The 26,164-nt window shown below is 40.6% G+C and overlaps 1 protein-coding gene across 1 annotated transcript in view; it reads right to left on the reverse strand.

Annotated features, from left to right (window-relative positions):
* frem2a (FRAS1 related extracellular matrix 2a) overlaps positions 1-24,474 on the reverse strand; it is a 72,140-nt gene extending 47,666 nt beyond the window's left edge. Inside the window, exons 1-2 of the mRNA XM_086308863.1 lie at positions 19,113-24,474; positions 16,319-16,408 (exon numbers count right to left, since the gene is read on the reverse strand). Of these exons, the coding sequence (XP_086164989.1) occupies positions 16,319-16,408; positions 19,113-24,096 (5,074 nt within the window). The 5' untranslated portion in view covers positions 24,097-24,474. The remainder of the gene's footprint in view (positions 1-16,318; positions 16,409-19,112) is intronic.
* Positions 24,475-26,164: the final 1,690 nt, after the last annotated feature.

The following is a 26,164-nucleotide window of genomic DNA, read 5'->3' on the forward strand; positions in this document are numbered from 1 at the left end:
AGTGAGTCTTAAATTAAAGTGTCACACAATATCCGGGCAGTAGGGACACTCTGACACTCATTTAAGGAAGAAAAACTCAGATGCTATCACTTCATTCATCACCTGGTTATCATAATATTGGAGACATCCACAGATCTACCTGAGCGAGATAGAGGTCCCGATCATGCAACACATAGCTACACTTAAAGCCACATTTTGAGAAGCAATGATCCTCCAATGTACCTTTGTTCGCGATTTGCAGGCAGGAAGGTAGCACTATTGGTTCCTACTCTAAGATGTTATCATGGCCTTAGCAAAGCATTAGGCAAATTGTATGCTATAACTGCCTTTAGTGTGTGTTTAGCCTTAGTTTCCAATGTTTGTACAACAGTAGTGAGAGTCTGGCAGTAAAGAGCCAGACTGGTTGCTGGGTGTGGGTCTCCGCCAGGACTGCTGCTTCTGACCGATTCTGTTCTCATCTCTGGTTTTCACAGATGATGTGGTTCTGTTGGCTTCATCAAGCCATGATCTCCAGCTTGTTCTGGGGCTATTTGCAGCCAAGTGTGAAGAGGCTGGGATGAGAATCAGCACCTCCAAGTTTGAGGCCATGGCTCTCAGCTGGAAAGGAGTGGAGTGTACACACTGGATTCAAAATGAGTTGCTGCCCCGAGTGGAGAAGTTTAAGCATATGGGTGTTTGTTCAAAAGTGAAGGCAGAGGGCAGCATCAGATTGACAGAGCCATGGTAGTGGTGTGGAAGCTGTACTGATCTGCTGTAGTGAAGAAAACACTGAGCATGAAGGTAAATCTGTTGATTTACTGGCAGATCTGCGTTCCTACCCTCGCCTTTGGTCAGGAGCTATCTATAGTGACTGTAAGAATAAGATCACAGGTGCAAGTGCCAGAAACAAGTTTCCTCAGAAGAGTGTGCTCAGCCTTAGAGATCGAGTAAGGAACTCAGTCATTTGGGAGGAGTTCAGACTAAAATTGCTACTTCTCCAGATGAAAACGAGCCAGCTGAGGTAGTTTGGGCATCTGGCCAGGATGCCTCCTGGGCACCTCCTAGTGAAGTGTTTTGGGCATGTAATGGAGGCTCCGGGGAAGACCCAGAACATGCTGCAGAGATTACATCTCTGGACAGCTGGTTGTGTGTATAATTTTATAGTGGGGTTAAAGTGACCACAAATGATGTGTACTTGAAATGAATGAAAACTAAGTCATAACAGATCTAAAGATGCTGAAAAAGCTCTAAAATAATTTTGTGAACTGCATTTGGAATAATAGCTCAAAGTTGCATTCAATAAAACTATAGATTTTCATTTTACAAAATATGCAAATTAACAGTAACTTTTGTTTCTTTTGATGGAATTAATTGTGTAACTGACAAAGCTTTGAGATTGCTACTAGTATTATTATTATTGCTATTTGTCTATGCAATAAATTATTCCCCATTCAATGTTCAATGTCAGTAGTATGAGGGTTAATTTTGGGTTATTAATTTTTTTAATATTTTTTAAATACAACATACTGATTTATTTATATTTAAATGTATTTAAATTGTGTAATTATTGGCTGTTGCTTCTAAGCTGTGGCAATATGTTAGAAATATGCAAAATTAAAACAGCTCTGGTTTATTGTCTTACTATAATACTATTTGCCTGCAAACTCTTCTTACATGATCAGGAATTTAACCACCAACATTTGCACACAGCTACAACTGCAGGTTCTAATCTACCTAGCAACCACATAATAATTTATTACATTATATTATATTATAACAATTTGCCCATTTGAAGCATTTATGATATTAAAATGATCAAAAGCAGATTATCATTTTATTTCAGTCAACTCATTTAAGTGCAGAAAACTTGAACTAGGCATGATATATCATGATGTCACCATGTTGCCTAGCAACCACTACCAACAGGTTAAAGTCACAAACAATAAGTATAAAATGCAGATGCACTAGTACACTACTACCACTTTAACAATAATAATGGATTGCATTTATATAGCGCTTTTCGGGGCCCTCAAAGCCACTATTCATTCACTCTCACATTCACACACTGGTGGAGGCGAGCTGCAGTTGTATCCACAGCTGCCCTGGGGCAGACTGACAGAAGCAAGGCTGCCATATCGCGCCATCGGCACCTCTGGCCATCACCAGTAGGTGAAGTGTCTTGCCCAAGAACACAACGACTGAGACTGTCCTAGCCGGGGCTCGAACCGGCAAACTTCGGTTACAAGACGAACTGCCAACTTTTTGAGCCACGATCGCCCAACACACAGCGGTATAGATAATGCATGTTCAGTCACATGGTTTAGGGTGTGTGTGCATGTGTGTGATTATTTGTGCTTTTAATGAAAGTGGCTACTGTAACAACCACCAAATAAATGTCTATGTTTTGGGTTTTTTTATTTTTAGAATTCAACACCAAAGTTTGTTTTTTAGCATCTTTCCTAAAAATCAGGGCTGCCTTCAGTTGTGTATATTTGTGTGTGTGTGTATGTGTGTGTGTGTGTGTGTGCTTGAGATTTCACACTCAAAATCAAAGGAAATTTTTCACAGCAAGATTGTGCGACACACTACTTCTCTTCTGCTGCTGGCGGTGTGGCCTTTCTCTCACTGTTATGTCTCCATCTGCCTTCTGTACTCCTTTGTATTTCAACCCCCAACTCCCTCTGCAACTGGCAAACAGAGCTATATGCAACCAACAAACTGAATGATCTCTCACCGTGGAAAACTTTTGAGAAACATTGGTCTACGAAGGAAAAACTAAATCTAAAATTCTATTCGTTCAGTTGCCATAATGTTCCTCTTTTACAAACCACATTGCATGTTTAAGTGCTGGGACAAAAATAGACTACCAATAACATTTCAGTAGTAACAGAAGCCCACGCATCATCCACCTGAAAGGAGTGCCACACTACATAAATTTTGATGGTTGACAAAATAGAGATATCTCACACCCCCCAGGATGTTTCAGTAGCTTTTAGTTTATCCTGACAGATATGTGGCAGTCATTCTACTGAGAGGCTTGGCATGCGTGCAACTAGTGGCAAAGAGGATCAGAAAGACTGTGATGGGTTTTGCACTCAGCTGTTCCTTTCTTCTAAGAGTAGTGTCTGTGTGTGAGAGTGTGTGCGTGTGTGTGCATGTGTGTGTGTGGGGCTAGGCTTATAGCAGACAGAAAGCAAGTTATTTTGCAAGTCTTTTAGCAGCACTATAATGCAGTGTGTCTGTGCATAAACTGTACATGTGTATTCTGCTACATTTACACTTCACTCAAGGCAATCAGCATGATAGCGGATATCTCCAGAGGTGTAGGGAGTTATCAGTAATCTGACCAGGAATTCACAGCCCTGGGCAATTTCAAGCATTTAAAATGCTGCTCGACTCAAAGGCAAATATAAGCCAACATGTGTGAAGTATTTTTGTTGTTAATTTGCAAGGATCAAGTACATTTTGACAATCTTTGTATGTGTGTAGGTAATTAATTCTCCTAGTCATCGTGTTTGATCACAGGAGTTCAAACTAAACCAAACGTAAAGCTGAATCTTATGCTGCTGTTTGTGCATCAGAGAGCACTGTGTGTGCCTGTGGGCTACAAAGGAAATGAGTGCACATACATTACTTCCCACCTACCCACTCGTAAGAGATAAAAGTTGAGTGTGACAGAATAATGCATTGTTTCCTGCCTACCTTCAATAGCCATTAGGCATGAGAGTACCGCAGAAACACCTTAAGCGACCTTGCACATGAAACCATTTGAAATTGACATTTGGGGCAAAGAATACTCAAACCTTTGAAGTTCTTGCAATACAGTTAATAAATGTGAGGTTTTTCACTGATGTCTACAAAGACAGCCTTATACAACCTGCGGCATAGCTTCAAGGGTAAAGACCTGGGGACAAAGACAAGGTGAGTGTAATATTTAATTAGGTTAACTTAAGCTTCCTTGCATTCTCTCTCTCTCCTGGCTTCCCAGAAGTCACTTCTTCTCAGCTATTCTGAGTTTCTTCCCTTACATACACTTTGAGCAAACAAGAATGGAGAGAGAAAGTTTCTGGAGGAGGATACAGATAGGAAATGTTCTATGTAGAAGTCTTTTATTAAGCGGTGTACATAAAAATGTCTCACCAGCACGTGTTCTAAGTTACTACTGGCATAGCTTACGACTGTCACTACAGAAATCAAGAATTACTCATTTTACAGCTTCGGGTGCTAGCATTTCTTCCTCCTCCTCCTTTGGACCACATCAGTGCTAATAATCTTGACATGGTGCTTTACTGGCAGTGCATAGATGAGATTTTAGGACCTCTGTTTAAATGTTGGAGCTATCTACTGCCACTTGGGAGCAGTGTCAAAAATATGTGGCATAATTTGTTTTAAGAAAACAAATGATAAATTCATCTGTTTGTCAACAACAATAACTATGACAAAAAATCTTGTATTGTGCACAGGAGGCCGGACCAGAAGTAGGTTTCTCAGGTGTGTTTATATTTGTCTGTATTTAAAGTCATGTGAAAAATAAAGTGGACCCTCTTTTCATTTGTGTATGAGGGCATAAAACCAAATCATTCAGTCCTTAGCAGGTCTATAAATTAAATAAATACGACCTCAGATGAATAACAACATATTACATCATATTATTTATTTAACAAAAGCTATGGGAAAATAAAAATGCCCAAATGGGTGAAAAAAGCACACACGTAATCTTTCCACAGAAATTAAAAGAATAATTAGCAGCCAGGTGGTTTTAATCACAGCATAGTTTTTAGCAGTTCTCAGGTTTGGTTCAGGAGTGCGTTAACAAACTGACAAGGAGAAAAGACATTCACAACGATCTTAGAGAAGCAACTGTTACTGCCCATCTAATCTGGGAAAGGTTATAAGATTATTCACAAACATTGAGGACAGTTCCTTCCCATTAGTGAATGTTCCAGCACATTCACCCCAAGGTTAGACTGTACGAGAGAGAAACTGCAAAAAACAAAACAAACCCAAGAGTTACATTTAAGACTCTACAGCAGGGGTGGGCAATTCCAGGCCTCGAGTCCTGCAGGTTTTAGATCTCACCTTGGGTCAACACACCTGAATCACATGATTAGTTTGTTACCAAGCCTCTGGAGAACTTCAGGGCATGTTTAGGAGCTATTTAGCCATTTAAATCAGCTGTGTTGGTTCAAGGAGGTATCTAAAACCTGCAGGGACACCGGCCCTCGAGGCCTGGAGTTGCCCACCCCTGCTCTACAGGCTTCAGTTAGCATAAGAGTACAATTAGAAAAAGACAAGAGTTTTGACTAGTTTTGAAGGTTTGCCAGGTCTCTAAAAACAACGAGGCAGCACAGATTAGGTTTGCAATGTTGCATCAGAGCAAACCAAAATAGTTCTGGAACAATGTCCTTTGGACAGATAAGGCTAGTGTAAAGATGTCTGGCCATACTGCCCAGTGCAATGTCCAGTGAAAACTAAACAAAGTATATGAACACAAACATCTCATCCTCACTGTCCATCACAGCCGTAGAGGACTGATAATCTGGGCTGGGCTGTTTTGTTTGCAATCATTGAGTCAACCATGACCTCCCCTGTATATCAAAGTATTCTAGAGACAAATGTGAGACCATCTGTTTGACAGTTAAAGGTTGACAAGACTGTGTCGTGGCACAGGAAAATGATCCCGAGCACAGCAGCAACTCGACAACAGAATGGCTGAAAAAGAAAAGGATAAAGATGTTGCAGTGACCCAGTCAAAGTCCAGACCTCAACATGATCGAAATGCAGTGGCAGGAGAGCCGTGCATACATAAATGCCTGCAAACCTCAACAAACTGAAGCAATGCTGTAAAGAAGAATGGGTCAAAATTATACTCTGCAATGATGTGAGACACTGGTAAAGTCTCGAATCATCACTTCTTGTTTTTCAAGCTTTTGAATCGTGGGTTATATTTACTTTTTCCAGACACTGCTTCTGCTTTTTGGCTTATTTTTTGTTAAATAAATAATGACACTGTATAATATTTTATGTAGTGTTTACAACCTAGAAAGGAACAAATGATTTTTCATTCTGTCCTGATACATAGAACTTTAGATTTGAAAAATGGTGTAGCTTCTTTTTCACTTGATTGTATGTGTAAGTGACTGCATTACCCGCAATGTTGCCTGAGCTCTTAAATATCAAACACCTCTTTGTGCTGGAGGCCTGGACGCCCCTTTGCCTACGGCTACCCCTCTGTTCTCTGCTCTGCGTCATTGTCTGCATGAGCGTGTACATGTACCAGTACACGACTGGAAGAGTGTCTTAACATACCTTTATAACATAAGGAAAGATTTGCTTACACGTGCATTTACATAATAAGAACGTAATGCTAAAATATTTTAAACTTGTTACCTTTAGGCTTTTAAATATATTTGTCCTTACTTCTTAAATTCTATATCTGGAATCAGTTTGCAATAACACTAACACTCCAGGGGAGGAAGGAAGACCAAGTGGCTCCACAAACTTATGGACCAATGATGATATGCAGTCATGTACTTCAAGTAGTGTTTCTTTTAAAAGCCTAAAGCCTTTTTAGTTAAACAAGAATGTAGTCGAGAGCAGAGGCAAAGAAAAAAAAAGCTCTAAGAACAGGAGCATGGACAATCAATTAGTCAATGTTTTTGCTTTTATGTGCATAAAGGAACTGTTACTCTTTTACGCATTAGCACTTTCTTTAAAGTGCATTAGAACCAGAGTATGAAAAAGACTGAAAAATGGGGCCTGAATGGAATTCCCAAAACCAATAGTTCATGTAGTTAGTCCAAAAATGTACGATGCAGGAATTCGTTCTTGAGTTGTTTTGCAGATTGTATGAACAGGACTGTTATAATTTATTCAACCAAAGAATATATGTTTGGCCAAATGTGATATTCATTCATTCATTTCATTCATTTATTTATTCATTTTCAGGCACAACAAATACCTATATTGAACATAAAATACACAAAACAAAAAACAAAACATTATATAGTACTGTGCAAATGACTTAAGCCATCCCTTATTTCTTTATACTTTGCTTCCAGCGCTTCCTGTAATTTTAGTGACTGCAGTGTATGTATACATTCTGGGCTTTTATTTTTAATTTTTATTTTTTTTATGAATGATGACATTTAAAAGCATTCATTCTCCTGCAGGATCTTTTAGTGCTCATCACAAAAAAGGAACTCTAGCATGCATATCAATCCAGCTTCAGCATACATCTCCCCATTCCTCCAATGTAATATTTAACAGAAAGATGAGTTTAATGTATCGCAGGACAGTTACTGGCACTCCTGAGAGCAAACTGTGCCTCAGCAGAGATGATAAACTAGCTACTGAAAGCTCTGGTTTCTTCTTTTTTTTTTTTTCTTCTGCTCTCATTTCCTTCCATCATCTCCTCAGCCTCCTTCAAACAAAATTTTATTCTGTCAGTAAATCCTCATTTGTATTTCAGCCAATACAATGATTATGAATAATGTTTACTTTTAGATGTAAGGAAGTAAAATTGTATTTGTATAGCACCTTTCAAGATAAACATCACAAGATGCCTCACATTAAAAAGCTGGATTTATTAAATTTTTTGAATCTGAGCGATTTAATAAATAATGAATAAGGGATCAGAAAAGCTCTCATTTTCACATTAAGATGAGACGCTTATTAATTTTAACAACAAATTAAAGCTTCATTAAGATGCATTAAAAGATAGAAAACAGTTTGGTGAGCTGGAATGGTAATTTTCTTCTAATTGTACTTTGTACAGTGTGAATCACACCCTTATATGACAGAAGAAGGACAGGGTGAAAATTGGAGAAACTGCGAAGAAACAAAAGAGTGAAATGTGTTTAAAAAAGGCAACTAAGTCACTAAAAATGAATAAGATCCAGTGCTGATAACTGGAAGCAAAATAATGTATTCATATAAATGGAAATGTTTACATGACAAGAAAAAAAAAAGTTTACTCCAGAGATTCGAGGATGTTTAGCCGCGTTTCAGTGTTTGAATTACATGTCAAGCATCAGCTGTCAGCATGGACAAACACAGAATCAAAGATGATGAATATGCTGAAAACCCCCTACACATCTCTCAAAATCGAATGCTCTCGTTTCAAGGTTCTAATGAGATGCAGATCATCACAAGCGACGCTGCGCAATGTGCCGTAATCCTACAACAGAAAGAGCCATCAGCACGTTGACATCCACACAGCAGGCGGGGACAGACGGCGGCAAAAAACAGCGAGGGTTAGACAGTAAAACCGAATCCTGATGCCTAGGACAGCCTCGACGCTCATCACAATAAACCGCAACACCTTTTTAAAATTTCACTCGACGAGACAGGGAGGTAAGCTCGTACCTCGGGAGGAAAGAAGGACAATGATGGGGAGACAGTCAAAAATAACACTACAGAACAAAATATATAATGAACACAGATGCCGAGCTGTGTAAAAGAATTGAAAATGAATGAAACACATTGAGCACAGATCTAATAGTGACAGTGTGAGAAGAGGAGATGAAGAGGATAAAGATAGGAGAGCCGGGCCCTGGGAGAAGAGTGACAGTAAATTCTTGAATGCAGACAGATGAAGAGAATCCTCTACTAAAGCCAGGGGATGCTTTAGTGTGTGTGCTAGTGTGTGCATGTCTGTGGAGCGTGCTGATATATCACCTTGCCATTCTGCCCTGATCAGTACACATTGCTTTAACAACAACAGAAAAAAAGGCAAACAACAGAGAAAAGGTCAAAGGATTAAGCTGGTCCATTTGTGTCCATGGTGACAGCCGGTTCAACCCTCTAATTGTTTTCCAGGTGCCTTCAAGTCAATCTGAACTTTCAAAGCTCACAGAAGAGCGGGAAAATACAGTACGAATACTACATGAGTTTATTATGCAAACAAATGCAAACGCTCCCTGTGCTCATAGATGACTACAGATTTCTGAGCCATTATGAGTCATTATTCCACCGGTAAAAGTTATTAAAGATGTTATTTAAAAATGGACTCTGTTCTTTTTCAATAACAATTTCTTTCATCCATTGGAAAGAAAATCTGTATGTACATAAATAATTTGCAATGCTTATCATTCAGTAGCGAAGAGGACAAACCAAGGAGGTCATTTCATCTTAAAAGTTGGCACTCCTTTTATGAAAAAAGGCCTTTTGAAGAGATTAGAAAAAAACCTCAAAGTGGGCCCACAGAGCCACAACCAATCATACATCACGCGCAAACAAAAACTGATGATAAAGAAATGTGACCTTGCAGTATATATGGTGATAATTAGTCTTCTAACGCTAGGAAAGGAAAAGTTGCACGCAAAGTATTTTGCCATGAATAAGACGAATGCTTGAGGACTCAGAACTACATTTAATGCGGACTGTGCGCCGTGAAATGTGACTAAAATAGGACTATCAAAGCAGCAGGGAGCGCTTTAAGTGGATATATTGTACTTATACTTTAGATAAAGCAGCCGTGTGTCTGAGCTCCTCATGTGCAGGTGGGGGGTAGAGGGGTGAAAGGGGCCTATCGTAACATTCAGTCTCATTTACATTAGGGTGGAGAAACAAATAGAGAAAAGCCAGGATCACGGGCAGTTTTTCTTCCTTTGTTTTTAGGTTTTTTAACCTGAGATTTTGAGACATCCACTGGTGCTGCTGCTACCCGCTGCAGCTGAATCAAATTTTAGTTCTAGTGTTAAGAGATTTAAAAATTTAACAGTACCATCTTTTTAGGTACAACGTTTTAGCAACTGTGAATACTCTGAAGACCACAAAGACCTCAAATAACAACTATGCCAGCATAGTTTCAGTGTTATACCTTTAATTAAAACCATCAACTGCACTATTGCTCATGAAAAAATAATATTACATGCTGATATTCATTTTGTATGTTTGTTTTGGTGCACCCAAAACTCAATTTTATTCACCTACATTGTGTCTTACAAGGGGACCACATATTACAGACGTATCTTTAATCACGCATGCTACTAGAGTGAAATCTAAGAAATGTAGTGCTTTCAGTTAGCTTTTAAAAGTAAAAAAAATAGGAAACTAATAATATCCACATCAACAACTGCTATGATCATCACAGGATCTTTTTAAGCAAAGTCCCCCTAAATGTTTGATCTCTAGCTTCTGTAATATGTATTTCTGCCTTTGTTTTTTAAATAATATTTTATACCTCTATGATGAATTATTTAATTGATAATTGAAGCCATTGTTACCTTCTGTACTGTATTTCAGATTTGCATGACTAGTAATCTCTGTTGTTTTCTGCTGCTCTATTATTAACTTGCTGCAAAGAGAAGCCTGGGAAACAAGTTGTGTTCCAGCCCATTGCAGTTAAGTGCAGCTGTCCTAGCTTGTCTTAATCTGTGACAGAAGGTTCTTCCTGCCACTCTTCTCCTCTAGATGAGCCTGTAACGGGGCCACACAATTACCAGTGCTTGCCTTGGAGCTCTGCCCCACTCAGACGCCCAAGGCTCTCATTACCCGCAATGTTGCCTGAGCTCTTAAATATCAAACACCTCTTTGTGCTGGAGGCCTGGACGCCCCTTTGCCTACGGCTACCCCTCTGTTCTCTGCTCTGCGTCATTGTCTGCATGAGCGTGTACATGTACCAGTACACGACTGGAAGAGTGTCTTAACATACCTTTATAACATAAGGAAAGATTTGCTTACACGTGCATTTACATAATAAGAACGTAATGCTAAAATATTTTAAACTTGTTACCTTTAGGCTTTTAAATATATTTGTCCTTACTTCTTAAATTCTATATCTGGAATCAGTTTGCAATAACACCAACACTCCAGGGGAGGAAGGAAGACCAAGTGGCTCCACAAACTTATGGACCAATGATGATATGCAGTCATGTACTTCAAGTAGTGTTTCTTTTAAAAGCCTAAAGCCTTTTTAGTTAAACAAGAATGCAGTCGAGAGCAGAGGCAAAGAAAAAAAAAGCTCTAAGAACAGGAGCATGGACAATCAATTAGTCAATGTTTTTGCTTTTATGTGCATAAAGGAACTGTTACTCTTTTACGCATTAGCACTTTCTTTAAAGTGCATTAGAACCAGAGTATGAAAAAGACTGAAAAATGGGGCCTGAATGGAATTCCCAAAACCAATAGTTCATGTAGTTAGTCCAAAAATGTACGATGCAGGAATTCGTTCTTGAGTTGTTTTGCAGATTGTATGAACAGGACTGTTATAATTTATTCAACCAAAGAATATATGTTTGGCCAAATGTGATATATTTAAAAAAGACATTATATAGTACTGTGCAAATGACTTAAGCCATCCCTTATTTCTTTATACTTTGCTTCCAGCGCTTCCTGTAATTTTAGTCTCCTTTCTGAAGGTTTTTCTTTGGATATATGCTGCTTTCATTTTTAGTCCACTCCAGGAGTGTTTTTCTTTTTGTTAACACTGATCTGTGAATCAATCAAGCACAAAAAAGGTACATAAGACAAGGGCTGAACCAATGTTGTGTCTACACATAACAGACAACTTTGCAAACAAACAATTTGAAAATGTGTCTTTAAGCACTTTGTTACTAGCAGCCTGTCACAAAAACACATAATTTGTTCCCATTTCCTTTTCTTGCAAAGATAACACCATTTGACAGGAATAAAATTGTATTTTTCACCAACAAGGTGATTCCCAAAGAGCCATTAGGTGCAAACGGCATATCTCAGCATGGTGTAGGGTCTGTCCATAAAAGATTGAGAAAACTAAAAGCTGGACAAAAGAAGTGGCAGATCAAAAATAAAAATAAAATCATCTATTGCAGATGAACAGTATGTGAAAGCCATGTCCTTAACAGGAAATAAAATGTGACAAAACAGGATCTGAGAGATGCATCAGATCCTTTGATTGATTGGTCTACTGTTCAGTGAAGGCTCTTCAGAAATCTGTGGTCTTAGTGAAAGGTTGGTTGTCAAGAAGTCATTCTTAAATGTTCATCAGTGTGTTTAGAAGAGGACAGAAGAGAGGTACAGCAGTGAGTGTCTGCATACGACACAGTGGAATCTCTGTCATGATCGAGGGTTGCATTTTAACCAGGGGTGTTTAGTCAAAATTGATATGTAGTGTGAAAAAGTGTTTGCCCCCTTCCTGATTTCCCATTTTTATACATGTTTGTCACACTTCAATGTTTTGGATCATCAAACAAAATTAAAATTTAGAAAAAGATAACACAAGTAAACACAAAACGTCAATTAACTGTGGTGTATCACATCTTTGAAAAGCTGAAATCAATTTCTCTAGACACACCTATGTCTGATTATTGCCACACCTGTTCTTAACCAAGAAATCCCTTAAATGGGACCTGCCTGGCAGAGAGGAAAAGACCGAAAGACCCTCAAAAGCCAGACATCATGCCGCGATCCAAGGAAAAGGCTATAAAACCATTTCTAAAGCTTTGGGACTCCAGCGAACCACAGTGAGAGTCAGCTCAACCTTCAGGTTGAGGTCATGACTTGGGTTCTGCAGCAGGACAATGATCCAAAACAAATCCACCTCTGAATGTCCTAAGAAAAACAAAATTACTCTATAGCACAGCGATGGCTCATCTAAGAGGTCACAAAAGACCCATCCGCTTTGGTCACTTGCCTCAGTTAAGGTCAGTGTTCATGACCCCACCATAAGAAAAAGAGTGGGCAAAAGCGGCCTGCATGGCAGAGTTCCAATGGTGACCAAAAGGAACATAAAGGCTCGCCTCAGTTTCTAGCAAAACTGAGGCGTGACCTCAAGGTGAAGAGCACTTGGATTCTGCATCAAGACAATAATCCAAAACACACCAGCAAGAATTGCCAAAGAAAGATGAAGACTTTGGAGTGGCCTAATCAAGAGGATTGACCTGAATCCAATTGAGATGCTGTGGCAGGACTTTAAAAAGGCAGTTCAGGCTCGAAAATGCTCCAGTGTGGCTGAAATACAACAATTCTGCAAAGATGAGTGAGTCAAAATTCCTCCACAGGGCTTTAAAGTCTCATTGCCAGTGATCACAAACGCTTGATTTCAGTTAAGTTCTTATGTTAAGTTCTTATGTTCTTATGTTTCAGGTACATGGGCCTACCTGTTATTAGGTTTGGGGGGGGGGGTATTTATTCACACAGGGCCATGTAGGTTTGGATTTGTTTCCCCTTGATAATAAACACCTTCATTTAGAAACTGCATTTTGTGTTTACTTGTGTAATCTCTGTCTAATATTTAAATTTGTTTGATCTGAAACATTTAAGTGTCACAAACACACAAAAAATAGGAAATCAGGAAGGGGGCAAACACTTTTTCACACCACTGTATTTATGATAACCATTTGAAATATGATTGGCAACAGCCTATTTTTTCAACATGTTTCCAGACATGCTGTCAATGCAGTAAAAGCTCTGGCAGTGTGTTGGGGTTTATAAGTAATGGCCTCCTCAGAGCTTGGCCCACCCAAAGAAGAGCTCTGAATGTCCTTCACGAAGCCTGCAGAGCTATTCCTGAAGACTAAAAGAAAGTAAAGAAAGCTGATCTAAGAGAGTTCAGGCTGTACTGAAGAATAAAGCTTGTCATATTAAATATTGACTTTAAAGTTCATTAGAGATGTGCTCTAGTTTTGTATTATATACTGTTTTTTCATGTACGGCATGTTTTCACATGCTTAAATTGCTGCACCTGGTTTCCAATTTTTCTAGTAAAATATGAAGAAATGAAGGAGGTTTAAGATTTTTGCACAGTACTGTATTAACTCAGTCCTCAATGATACATACTCTTGTACATAATCTTGTAATTCACAGAGAAGCTGTGTTGGTAATCTTTAAAGACGCTACATGAGTGAGTAGTCTTTAATGTATTGTGTTGTATTGTCGTGCCTGATCATAGAGGAGGAAAATGAACAGATGGACTGAGCGGTGGTGTCAGCTGCACCTTGTTTCAAATGTGTTAATATAAAACAGATACACCTGTGTGTGTGTGTGTGTGTGTGTGTGTGTGTGTGTGTGTGTGTGTGTGTGTGTGTGTGTGTGTGTGTACTGTACATTAAAAGCAGGGCGTTGTGTTGATTTATTCTGGATGGATGAGTTCTGCTCCAGGAAAACTTTTTAACTTTTTATAAGCTCAGCGTAAAACTAGTGTTTTAAAAAATCTGTAGATTTGTAATAAAATGAAATGAAATGGCCACTGCAACAGAAACTACATCACTTACACAAAATTGGTGCTGTATTTGTAATACTGTACGTTAACCTCAATTATGTGTCTCGGTACAAGACAAGGTGATCAGTGCATTGCATTATTTAAAGAAGACAGATGTAAAGAAACAAAGCCAACAATGACTAAACTTGTAGTCCAGTTATCTGACTGTTTTAAAACAGCTTAAACCACACTATGATCACATCGTGAAGACAGCTGCTGAAGAAAGTTTGCATTATATTTTATGATAGGACTCCACCATCCCATGTTCTTATTTATTTATTAACATACTGCTTTGCTTTACAGACCCCTTTATTTTGGTTGTAGTGATACGTAACTTTGAACTTTAGGGCTCACCAGAGCAGCTCCTCTGCCTCCATCTCACCCTATCATAAGAATCCTCCTTTGACACACAACCTTCTGCATATCCTGCTTCTCTACATCCTTCTCTGTGATTTTTCTCTTTTCCTCCTGCCGGGTAGCTCCATCTTTAGCATCCTTTGTCCAGTAAGCCCACTATCCCTCCTTTCCATATGTCCAAACAATCCCAGCCTTACCTCTCTAACTTTGTCTCCAAAGCAGCCAACCTGAGCTATCCACTCATTTCTGATCCTGTCCATTCTGGTCACCCCCAATGAAAACCTCAGCATCTTAAACTCACCCATCTCTAGCTGAGCCTCCTGTCTTTTTGTCACCACCACCATTTCCAAACCATACATCATAGCAGGTCTTGCTACCATCTTGTAAACCTTCCCTTTCACTCTTGCTGCTATCTTTCTGTAACAAATCAGCCCTGACACTCGTTTCCACTCACTCCACCCCTCCTGCACTCTCTTCTTCACCCCTCATGTGCATTGTCTGTTGCTTTGTCTGGCTGACCCAAGATATTTAAACTCTTCCACATGCATTACCTGTACTCCTTGCAGCTGTGCTGTTAAACCTCACTCTCTTTCATTCACACACATGTATATTGTATTTGAAGACATAAAAAAAGAAGAAGAAAATGCTTCAAACAAGACGGGGACTGCAAATCTTTTGCATAAATTTTGGTATTTTCAATATATCCCACTTAGAGGGATTGTTTGGAATGATTCTACTCGTGTATGTTTCTGCAGCAGTTTTTTCATGCAGAGCACATTTTCAAATATTTTTTCCTGTGCAAATTTTTATTCAATAATGAGCATATATACTCAGTATTATGAGGTTTCTTCTTAGATTTAGTCTTAAATAAATTCAACTGCATCTTAAGCTCTTCCTCCCTCACTGAGATTTTTGGCATCTGCTGATTACTTAATTAGCAGCTGCCTTCATAAAAGGATGCTAAATTAATGCACATTGGAGAGATGCATATAGCATAAGATATGGTGAATTGTACGTGTTAATTTCATGTGCAAATTGGGCCCCAATTGGCAGTTATTATGCATGTAATGTTGGTTTGAACCAAAATAGAAAGGAGGTAATATTTGCCAATGTCGTCACATGTAAAATAAAAGCAAGCAGTTATTTCTTCAAACTAAAATGTTCATCGCTTTATAAAAACTGTACATAAACGGAGACTCTGCATGAAACCACCTTATGTCAGTGTTTATTTTAAATACACATTGTTAATCTTCTGTTCTGTCAAAAAACTCATGAGAAATTTTCTTGCATTCAAGATAAAATATGCACTCTCATTAACTCGATGAACTGTAAAAATGATCTTCACACCACAAAGAGTTTTCTATCTCCAGTGACCCTGGACATCTAATCAGTTCCCTGGTAAGTTAATAGAATGCAGCAGTACACAGTTACAGGCTGAACACCTCTGCTGGCCTATGCAGATTTGTCAGAATTGATATTCTACGGGGCCGCTCTGAATGGCAGATTATTTTATGGGCAAATCCTGAATCAAATGCAATCAGAGCAAAAATAAACTTCACTGATCTGTTTATAAAATCTGCTGGGAACAATTTGCAAAATTATATAACTGATCTCAGTCTGGGTTAGAATAAAAATGCTTGACAGGTGACTTGTAGATCTCAATTCTGAAATACTGAATGGTTAAGTAGTTTTTTTTTTGTTTGTTTTTTTTAGCCGGACAGCTATTGTAGAAACTCAGAGCAAAGAGGAGTAATACTGACAGACAAATAAATGCAAATATAAAAGAAGGTGAACTCTTACCATTATCCTCAACAGAGAAATGGAAGACATCAGACGTAGCGTTTTCTCCACTCCGCAACACATAGCAGACGTTCAGGCCATCGATATCGGCTGCAACAGAAAAGTAACTTTAGTTTTTTTAAAAATATATATTTTCTTTTTATGAATTTTTCTTTCGTGAAACTTTGAAGTGTCAAATCAGGTGTGAAAATTAGATCTGGAAATAAAAGCACAGTGAACTGAAAGTTTGTGCAAACAGAATAAAACTCAGTCACCTGAAATCCAACAAAGGGCAAAAAACAAAAATCAAGATGATAAGCAAACAGAATTTTTTTTTAAAAATATAAGTAATTATAGAATGCAAATGAGTGCCACTGTAGCCTGCTTTCCATTTTAAAGTCATGTCTTGCGCTGTGAAGTGAATGTGAGACGATGCACGATAAACAATATCAGTTTGCTCCAACTTAAAGCAAGGTGATGGCCAAAAGCACTAATTTCCTCGTGCAGAGATCTGTCCTTGTCAAGATTTTTTTTTTAAATACATATTTAGTAAATAAAATTTGCATTTTAAGAGTGTAAAAAAAGGCCCTTCATGTTGTGTTTCATGCTGACTACAGAAATAGCCTCAAACACACTTTGAAGTTGCATTATGGCTTGTTCAAACACTCTCTCTGTCAAATAATTGCTCAAAGATGGAAGCTGTCCCGCTCCAGTACTATATCAGCTACAGTAACAGCAGGTCTCTAGTATCACACTGATTCAGTTCCTTATCAGTACTCAGCATGAACAATTTTCCACCAGAGAAAGCATTCTGAAAGTCATGCATCCGTAATCCAGGACGATAAGGCCGCAACCTCAAATCCAAAAGAGCTCAAGCTAAAGCAACAGAATACATTTAAACCCAGAAACGGCCAACTCGGTGTTTCATCAGCGCTGAAAACCAGGTGACAGTGGATCTTTTTTAATGACAGACAAGGCAAGAATGTTAAAACCAGGAGTTTCAGCAGGCACACAGACACACCTGTTTTTCCAACTTTTCTGAATTACAGGGCTCTGCCTACATTTCTTTTTCCCACCAGTCTCTGCAAACACCCATTACAGTACAGAAAAATCATCAAGACTGTGAAAGGGCTTTGCCCCTTCAAACCACCTCCTTTAATAATAGATGTCAGAGGAAGGAGGTTCATAAAAGTATAAACCCCCGACTCCTGCCTGGGACGAAGCTTAAGTCTGCTTCTCTTGTGCCGAACATGAAAGGTGACAAAAAATATACCTTTCATGTGATGCAAAGACTTTGTTCGCTTCCAGATTGCTGCTCATGTTTTTCAGATTATTGAGTGTCGAATCTAATCGAACGGGAGGTGCAGCCTGAGAAGGATCCTCTCTGTGGCACATACTTGAACCTGAGGGCCTTACAAATACAAAGTCAACACTGTGAACTAGGGGCACATTGTTCATTAAATATTTAAAAAGAAAGCCTCACGGGATGTGCCCTGGAAATAGGATGAGTAAATAAAGAGCGAGGGATTGTCTCTTTCACCTGACTGATTCTTCTGACGAGCCTGTTTGCTCTCTCTCTCTCTCTCTCTCACTCAATCTCTCACACCCCTTCCCTCATTCGTTATTTCTCTCATGTCACCCACACATCCCCACCCCTCCTCTTCTCTTGCCTCTTTTGCACTCTCCTCCACTTTACTTGCTCTCTCTTGCCCCTCTACTGCCCTTTGTTTCTCATCCCCACTGCACTCTTGTCTCATCTATGCCCTTTATTTTTTTCCAACGACTGCAATCCTCACAGTGGTTGTCAGAAGTGTCCATCTCCTGCAGGCTCAAGTGCTGCTTTTTTTTTTGGCACTGTGTTCTCACACCACGTATGAGCTTAAGCCAAGCTGTGTCATAAGCAGGTGGATTTCCTTACTTGTTGCTCTAATTGCCTCAGCGTGATATGAAATACGGCATTGATTGCATCGCTTTGAACCTCAATCAACGGCATTGTTGTCTTGAATCCCCGCCTGTAATATCAGTCACCGAATGTGCACAAATGCAAAAGAAATGTGTTCAAACATTTAAAGCGGCACAGTGTGCTCTGCGTGTTGGTGTAAAAATGCATTTTGGTGAGAGCTCTCTGCGTTTCAACAAATTCTTTCAAATTGACTTGACCCTGGTCAAACTATCAGAATGTGCTGCAACTCAAATGCCATCCTGTCACTCGAAGCTCCGCGCTGACCTTTTCACACGATCCCCCTACTTCTGTCCTGCTTCATTTAACAGACCACTGTGGAGAACATCAGATGTGAACATTTCCCCAGAGATGCAGAAATAATAAATTATTCATCCCTAACTGTCTACAAGACATTTGTGTGAAACATCAGCCTCTAACTTTGCTCTGCTAATTATGATTTGATGAGCAAGGCACATCTAAATCAGGCGCACAAATTAACTATTGAAATTCCCAGGCCTGTACTTGTCACACGTTTGAATAATTATTACTCCATAAATTAAAGTCTTTGGTGGGCTGGAAAAATTAATCAAAACTTACACATTTGCAAGGAATTTTGATGTCTAACACTTTGCTTCTCAGGACAATCTTGTATTTAAACATATATGATTACATTTTCAAGGACAGGCATGCAGAGGTAATTTTTCTTGCAAAAAATAATAACTGATAGACTTTTCTCATAGAGTGGAATGAGCATTCTGGTTATTAGATCTGACTGATTACTAAACAAAATCAGTGCTGTTTGATTATTTCCTCTACATTCAATATTCATGCTGACACATTATAGAGCTGGTAGGTGTTTTGTTCAAAGCTTACCTTGACTGAAGGTGTTGATGGAGTTGTTGCCGTGCCCGAGATGAATGATGTAACCATGTTTTGGCTGGGTGGTGATGTGGAACAGCAGCGAGGCCGGACTGCTGTCTCTGTCCTCTGCCTTCAGCGCCTTGGAGCTGATGGGGAACCCCAGGTGACCCGTGGCCAAAATCTTCAAAGTGGGCGCACCTTTGTTTACAACAATTTGGGGGATGCCATTGTCGACTCCCACGATAGTAATCTTGAGAGTTTGAGGGCGCCTAGTCTCAAAAACAGTGTCGGGGAAAACATAAAAGTCAGTGTGTGTGCCATCGGTGACAGTAAAGGAGAGCGAGTCCTCTGATGATTCAGTTCCGTCGTGCTTGTAGCTGATGAGGTTTTCATTGAGGTCTTGTTTTGTGAAGCTGCTGATAGGTGTGGACTCGTTGTAGCGCAATTTGCCATGAACAGGAAGCTGGATGATCGTAAATTTGATCAGCTTCTCGGCTGTATCCTGGTCTTCAGCCGTGAGCTCAAAAGGTGTTATCAGCTTAAGCTGCCCTTCTGTGACAACTAGATCATTTACAGTCACAACAGGTTTTTTGTTATCGACGTCCACAATCGAGATTCTGAATGTTCTGAAAACGGGATTGTAGCCATCAGTGACTTCAAACTCAAAACTGTCCATTTTCACCTCATCGTCTGAGGTATGAATGTAGTAAATCTTACTGCCAGCCAGTTGGAGCTGGGTAAAAGACACAATGGGAATCCCAGGAGTGTCTGTGCACTCTAAGTGGCCTCTAACAGGGGCCCTTGTGACAGTGAAAGCCAAGTTCTCATCAGGACTGTTGAGGTCAGTGGTACTTAGGAGATCAGTGGTCAGAGTCACCCTGCCACCTTCTCTCAGAGAAACACCTTTACTGACCACATCAGGGAAGACCATGTCAATGCTGTCCACTGTGATGTAGAAATAACGATCAATTAGTGGGTTTAACCCGTCAGTGACATCAAATTTGACCATGTCTCGAACGCCCTCCTGTCCACTGTGCGTGTAAACTACGAGCCCTGCATCAATTTCAACTTGCGTGAAATTCATGCCCAGCGTGATGTTTTCCAGAGACCCCGATGGGGTTTTTCTCTGCAGCAGACCCTGACCAGGCCCAAACCGGATAATATATGTAAGTGTACTGTCATCTGAATCTAAATCTGTCGCTTTGAGCACTTTGTTGCTGATTTCTTTGGTCTCCCCAATTTCCACCTCTAGACCATTATTAATGAGCATTCTGGGGGTTTCATCATCAACAGCGATGATCATAACCATGGCTGTTTTTTGAACCAAGTACTTCCCATCAGTCAGAATGACATCAAAGCTGTCCTCGATTGTCTCTGAGTCATCGTGCTCATAAATAATACTTGACGCCTCTCTAATCTGCTCTAAAGTGAAATTAGTCACCAAAATGGGGCCTGTGGCTAGCTGGTTTAAAATTGCACCATGTTTGGGAGGTTTGGAAATCATAAACACCAGCTCCTCAGATGGGATATCGGCATCAGCTCCATTCAGAATTTGTGAGTCGATGGCGATGTTCATCCCCTCCATCAAAACTATCTCTCTCAAGTAAATCTCAGGTTTTTCATCATTCGCTGGGATGATAACAATTGGGAAGAAATGGTTCTCTGAGAAATTTATACCATCAGAGCACCTAAATATGAATCTATCATCTACTGGCTCGACTCCCTTGTGAATGCTCTGCACGTAGTAGATATTTCCCTCCCTGATGTCTCTGATGGTAAAAGCACTGATAGCTGTTCCTGACCTGGACTTCTCTGAGCCTGGAACGGGGGATATATTCTCCACATAGCCGGCAGTGGGCTGCACAATGATAGTGCAAAGGATATCATCAGTTGGAGTGTCGTTATCATCAGCGTTCAAGTGCTGAGGGCCAATGGCATATTTTTCTCCTTCAATGACACTGAACTGAATACCAACTCTGACCTCAGGGGCTTGACTGTCAACAGGAAGGATGGTGACCTGAACATGGACTCCGGTGACCTTATTGCCACCTACTGCCCAATCATCAGACATGTCACTAAGAGTCAAATTGAAGCCATCCTGTTGAGAGGTGAGACCTATCTCACCACCAGTGTGTGCATAGACAACTGCACCGTTAATTATGGCAGCCTGAGTAAACTTTGTGGTTGGGACTCCTTTAACTAATATTTCACCCATAAGGGGAGGATCTTCCACAATAAAAGTCAGCCGAAGGTCATCTGTGTCATCATCACGACCTTGAATCACATTAGTTGTTATTTCTGTGGCTCCATTTTCCAGCACCTCCATATGAGACCCGATTGTTCCTGCAGGCAAGCTGATGGTTGGAGATTCATCATCGACAGGCTTTACATTAACTTTGACCGTCACGGTCACAATATGAATTCCATCACTGACATCCAGCTGAAATTCATCGTTTACTGTCTCTTCTCCACTTTGAATATACAATAACTTTCCCTCTGAGATATCCTCAAGTCTAAAAACTCCCTTTTTTTCCAGGTCAATGAATGCAACCTGGATCTGACCATGCTTAGGAGGCTGACTCAGAGTAAAGGTTATTTGCTCACTCTCAGTGTCGGGGTCTGTAGCATCTAGTTCAGCGATTGTGATGATATGTATGCCCCGTTCAAGCACAGTAAAGCCGGTGTTTGTGATCTGAGGAGGTTTGTTGTTAACAGACTGGAGATAGATGGTGAAAGCCCCTTCTACACTGTTTCCAGCTGTGTCTTCAACAGTATAACGAAACTGCACAACGTGGGCTGTGATTCCAAGCTCAACATCTGGGGGCTCGTAGGAGACCTTATGGTGGTTAATTTGAGCTTGTGTGAACTCTGTTACTTCAGTGGCGGAGTGGTCTGTCAGAACCAAAGAACCGAACACAACAGGGTTATTTTCATCTGTATCTGTGGGGGGCTGGATGACTGTATACTTGAGGTCACGGTCCTCAGAGTCCAAATCAGTATAGTGCAGAACTTCTTTGCTAAAGTGAGTAGGTTTGTACTCCTGAACAATCATTTGCAGGGTGGTGCCAGGGACCAGCTCGGGGGGTACGTCATCGACAGGTAAAACTCGGATTATAAACACACTCTCTTCTGACAAATTAGGGGGGTCGTTGTCATCCTGGACTGTGAATGCAAACTGATCCGTGATTGCATCTGTGTTGTGAGGGCCTGTGTGCTTGTAAAACAACCTCCCATCAGTGATATCTTTCTGAAGCCACTCTGTCACCTCTTTCTCATATACTTCATCCTCAGCATTAAATTTCCAAGAGGAAGGGTCCTCAGGGGCGTCTGACTGCCTTAGGAGCAGCGTGCCAATAGAAGAAAAAGGAGGCACAATGATGAATTTAATAGTTGAGTCCTCAGAATCAATATCAGCAGCGCTGAGCATGAGGGGAGATATGGGCATCATTTGATTTTTGAACAGCACCAAACCGGTGTTGGCATTTATAATCGGTGGCTCGTCATCAGTGGGAACAATTGTAATGGGAAAGAGAAATTCAACTTCATTTTGCCCATCTGTCATTTTGAAGACAATGTTGTCGCTGTATGTGTCAGTCCCGTCGTGCTGGTACACAACAACTCCTGTTGCGAGGTCTGCGGGTGTGAAGAATTTCCTGTGAGAGCCCAGCACTGTGAGGTCCCCGTGGCGCAGCCCATCCACCACTGTGACTCTGACAGAGTCGAGGTTGTCCTCATCACTGATCTCCAAGTTGTGAGCGCTGAAGAGAGGCCGAGACTGCCCCTCATACAGCAGCTGACCTGTGTTGCGTGTCACGACAGGGGCCAGAGTGTTCATGGGCTTTACAACAATCATAAAAGCAAATGGGTCCGAGATGGCCCCGTCTGTGTCCACCACCTCAAATTCAAGCTGGAAAATCCTCTCAGTGTCTGAATCCAGGGAGGGGGGCTTATAAGCTATTTTAAGATCGCGCAAGTCTCTCTGGTAGAAGGAGGTGATGGGGAGGTTTCTGTCATCAGTGCTGACTATATAGCCTTCCTCATAAGATAAGGGGGAAGTAATATTGAAAATAAGCTTGTCTGGGTCTGACTCGGCATCTTCAGCGGCAAGCATATCAGGGGTGAGGGCGGTCATGACAAACTGGCTGACCTCCATCATCATCATGGACACAAAGCTGGGTTTGGGGGGAGTGTTCTCCTCTCCCCCTTTGATGCGAATCATAAGATGAAAATACTCCTGTTTCACTAGGTTGCCTTCCTTATCCTGCAGCTCCACAACCATGGGGACATAATCCCTGTTGGGGGATTTGCGCTGAAAAGTGTGCTCATAGCGGATATCAGCTCGCGTGAATTCATCACAGTCCATCAATGCAGAAAGTTTACCGCCATGGATGAGTTTCCCGTATCTAGGCAGCGAGTTGCTGCCGCTGCTGCTGGACTGGGATGTCACCTCGCATTTGTGAGATTCTCTGTCATAAGTGAACTCTAAAATCCTCTTATCAATGGGGTTACTGATCCCTTTGAGGTTATCAACAGTCAGAGGCATGTTTTTGGTGATTAACTCGAGCTGCGTGAACATTACTTCAACCTCCATCATAAACGGAATAATGACCGTTTCGGTTTGCGCGTCATACCTGAGCTGCATCCTCACTCTGTCTTTAGCCGGACTTCTCGATCCGTGGTGGGAGTAAGTCACATCATTTGGACCAAAATCGCAGGGAAACTTTTTGGGAGACAGATGACCCGGTCTCTGCGAGAGTGGATCATTATCGAGCACGTTGATGCTGCACCGGTCGCCGGGCTGTGTCTGAATGACCAAATCATTGATTGGATCGATAAAAACCGACCTCCCGAAAGGCACGCGTATTCCGTTGTTGGCCACCAAGATAGCGTCCTCAGACAGTTCTGATCTCAGTGCATAAAATAATCCAGAGCTGTCGGACTGCGCGAAGACAATACCTGTTATGGAAAAACACAGGAGAAGTCCACAGGACAACATGTTCACCAGTTATGTGAGCTCTGCCAAGGTGCTGCTGTAACAAAGAAAATGTTTTTCCAAAATGTCTGTTTTACTTAACAAAATAAAAAAATCCCAAAACAATAGGGAGTCAGCGGGGTGCCCACGCAGTGACTCCCGTACATCTATCCGTGCGGACCCTCGACATACTCCGAGAGAATAGCGCTCAGGAGTTTTAACTTCAGCCGCTTGAGAGCCCAGCGTAAAGCGCCACCGCCCATCTCTGCACATATTGGAGGATTTTGAAGGCTTGTTAGCTCAGCCCTATCGCTAATGGGCAGTACGGCTGACAGTCACGGAGAGGTGGAGACTGGAAGATAAACTGAAGTAGACGGATTGATTATAGCTTAATTACCAAGCGTGTCCTCTTGGTAGAACTACTCCCCCCGAACGATCATAATGGAAAGACGAGTTTAAATAAAATCCTCTTTTTAAGCACTCTGCCTAACACAGATAATATTATCATGTAATCTTTGGACATGCAGACACTGATGAAATTAAGAGAAACGGCAAGTTTATAATTGTTTATTTTCCACGGTGTGCCAGAAAAGGTCATTTCAACTCCACCAACGTTGTCATTCTTCTGGTTTTTAACTTGAGAAAGCTGTAAAAGTACGCATCATACGAGCATGTAAAATTATAGTCCTTAAACTAGTTATCTTACTAAGTGAACATTTGCTGGGACATATGCAGGCTACAGATAATTTATGTGTTCCTATACGGCAACCTATTTTTCTTTTATAAGAAATTACAGACAACCCCTTAATTCCATTGATCACTGTTGTATGCCATCTGCCCCCAATATTAATAATACATTTTAAGATTTGAGCTGTATCCCCTACTTAATGGGATATCTCCATTAGTCATTTGGTAGCTGGGCGTATTAATCCCCTGTTGTGTTTCCCCTCACTTGCTCTGCAGTAACTCCTCGCTTTCTGCAAAAAGTTAAAGTACGAAGAAGGTGAGGACGAATTTTTTTGCCCATTTCTTATTCATGTATGCCTTCATCCATTTATTTATTTAGCTTTATATTTTGAAGGGAATACGCAGCTCAGTGTGGACCTCAGAAAGATGACGACCTTCCCTTAAGCAAGAAAAAGCAACAATAAAACCCCACCCACTGCCCATTGATTAGAACGAATGACCCTGTCCTTGTCAGTCCAGAATAGACCGTAATACGATAAACAAAATTCCAACTATAAGCAGGAGCGCGGGGACGTGAAATACGCATTCAGCTGCCGTGGCATGGAGCAAGAAATATTGCAATTGTTGCTTAGAACTGGAGGGAATCTAGTGCTAGACCTTGGCGAACCTGTGAGGGGGGGGTTGTTTGAAAATCTGTCAAGGCTAATTCATGAGAGAATACACCCACTTCCCCCAGTTGCTTAGCAGACTGTTTTTATGTGATCAGATTTCTAAGATTTTAACATTTATGCATTTATTTTATTGATTTTCTTTTTTTGGAACGATATTTGACGTCGCACTGGCAAATGTCCTGGTCAACGAAAAAATATATGTTTGACATTAATAAAAGATGAGCATGCCAGGAGTTCTGTTTTGGCACGAACGAGTACACATAACGAAAAACAAGGTCAGCGAACAAGGGGACAAGCTTCATCAGCCCCATTCATAATTTATCTAATGTCACTATGAGGCAAGATCTCACAGTTGCTGTAAACCAGTTGAAGTTTTTGTGAATGTTCTGATACTGGTTATAAGTTTTGAACATGAATATTTAAAAAGTTCCACACTTGCAAATCTGACAGCTTTGAGTCGTTAAAATCATTATACCTAAAGCTGATCCGTAGAAGAACTGCTTGTGACTGCATTTTGTTCTCGACTCTACCCAGGTTGAAGATGCCAGGTGATTAGAGGGTTTCTTCTGCTTTGTTTCTTTCAAAGTACAAGGCACCTCCAGCTTTTCCAGCTGTCACACTCGCTGCATGCTCAAAAACACTCATCTTGTGACTTCACACGTGCATGTTAGATTCACCGCTATGGAAACTGAAATTGTACTGAATATTAAAACCCGATACTTCCGAGACACAAA

This window comes from Aulonocara sp. 'chitande type north' Nkhata Bay, linkage group LG10, assembly GCF_057382095.1.
Source record: "Aulonocara sp. 'chitande type north' Nkhata Bay isolate Kocher_YH1m ecotype deep benthic linkage group LG10, A_spYH_male_GT1.1, whole genome shotgun sequence".
Lineage (NCBI taxonomy): Eukaryota > Metazoa > Chordata > Actinopteri > Cichliformes > Cichlidae > Aulonocara > Aulonocara sp. 'chitande type north' Nkhata Bay.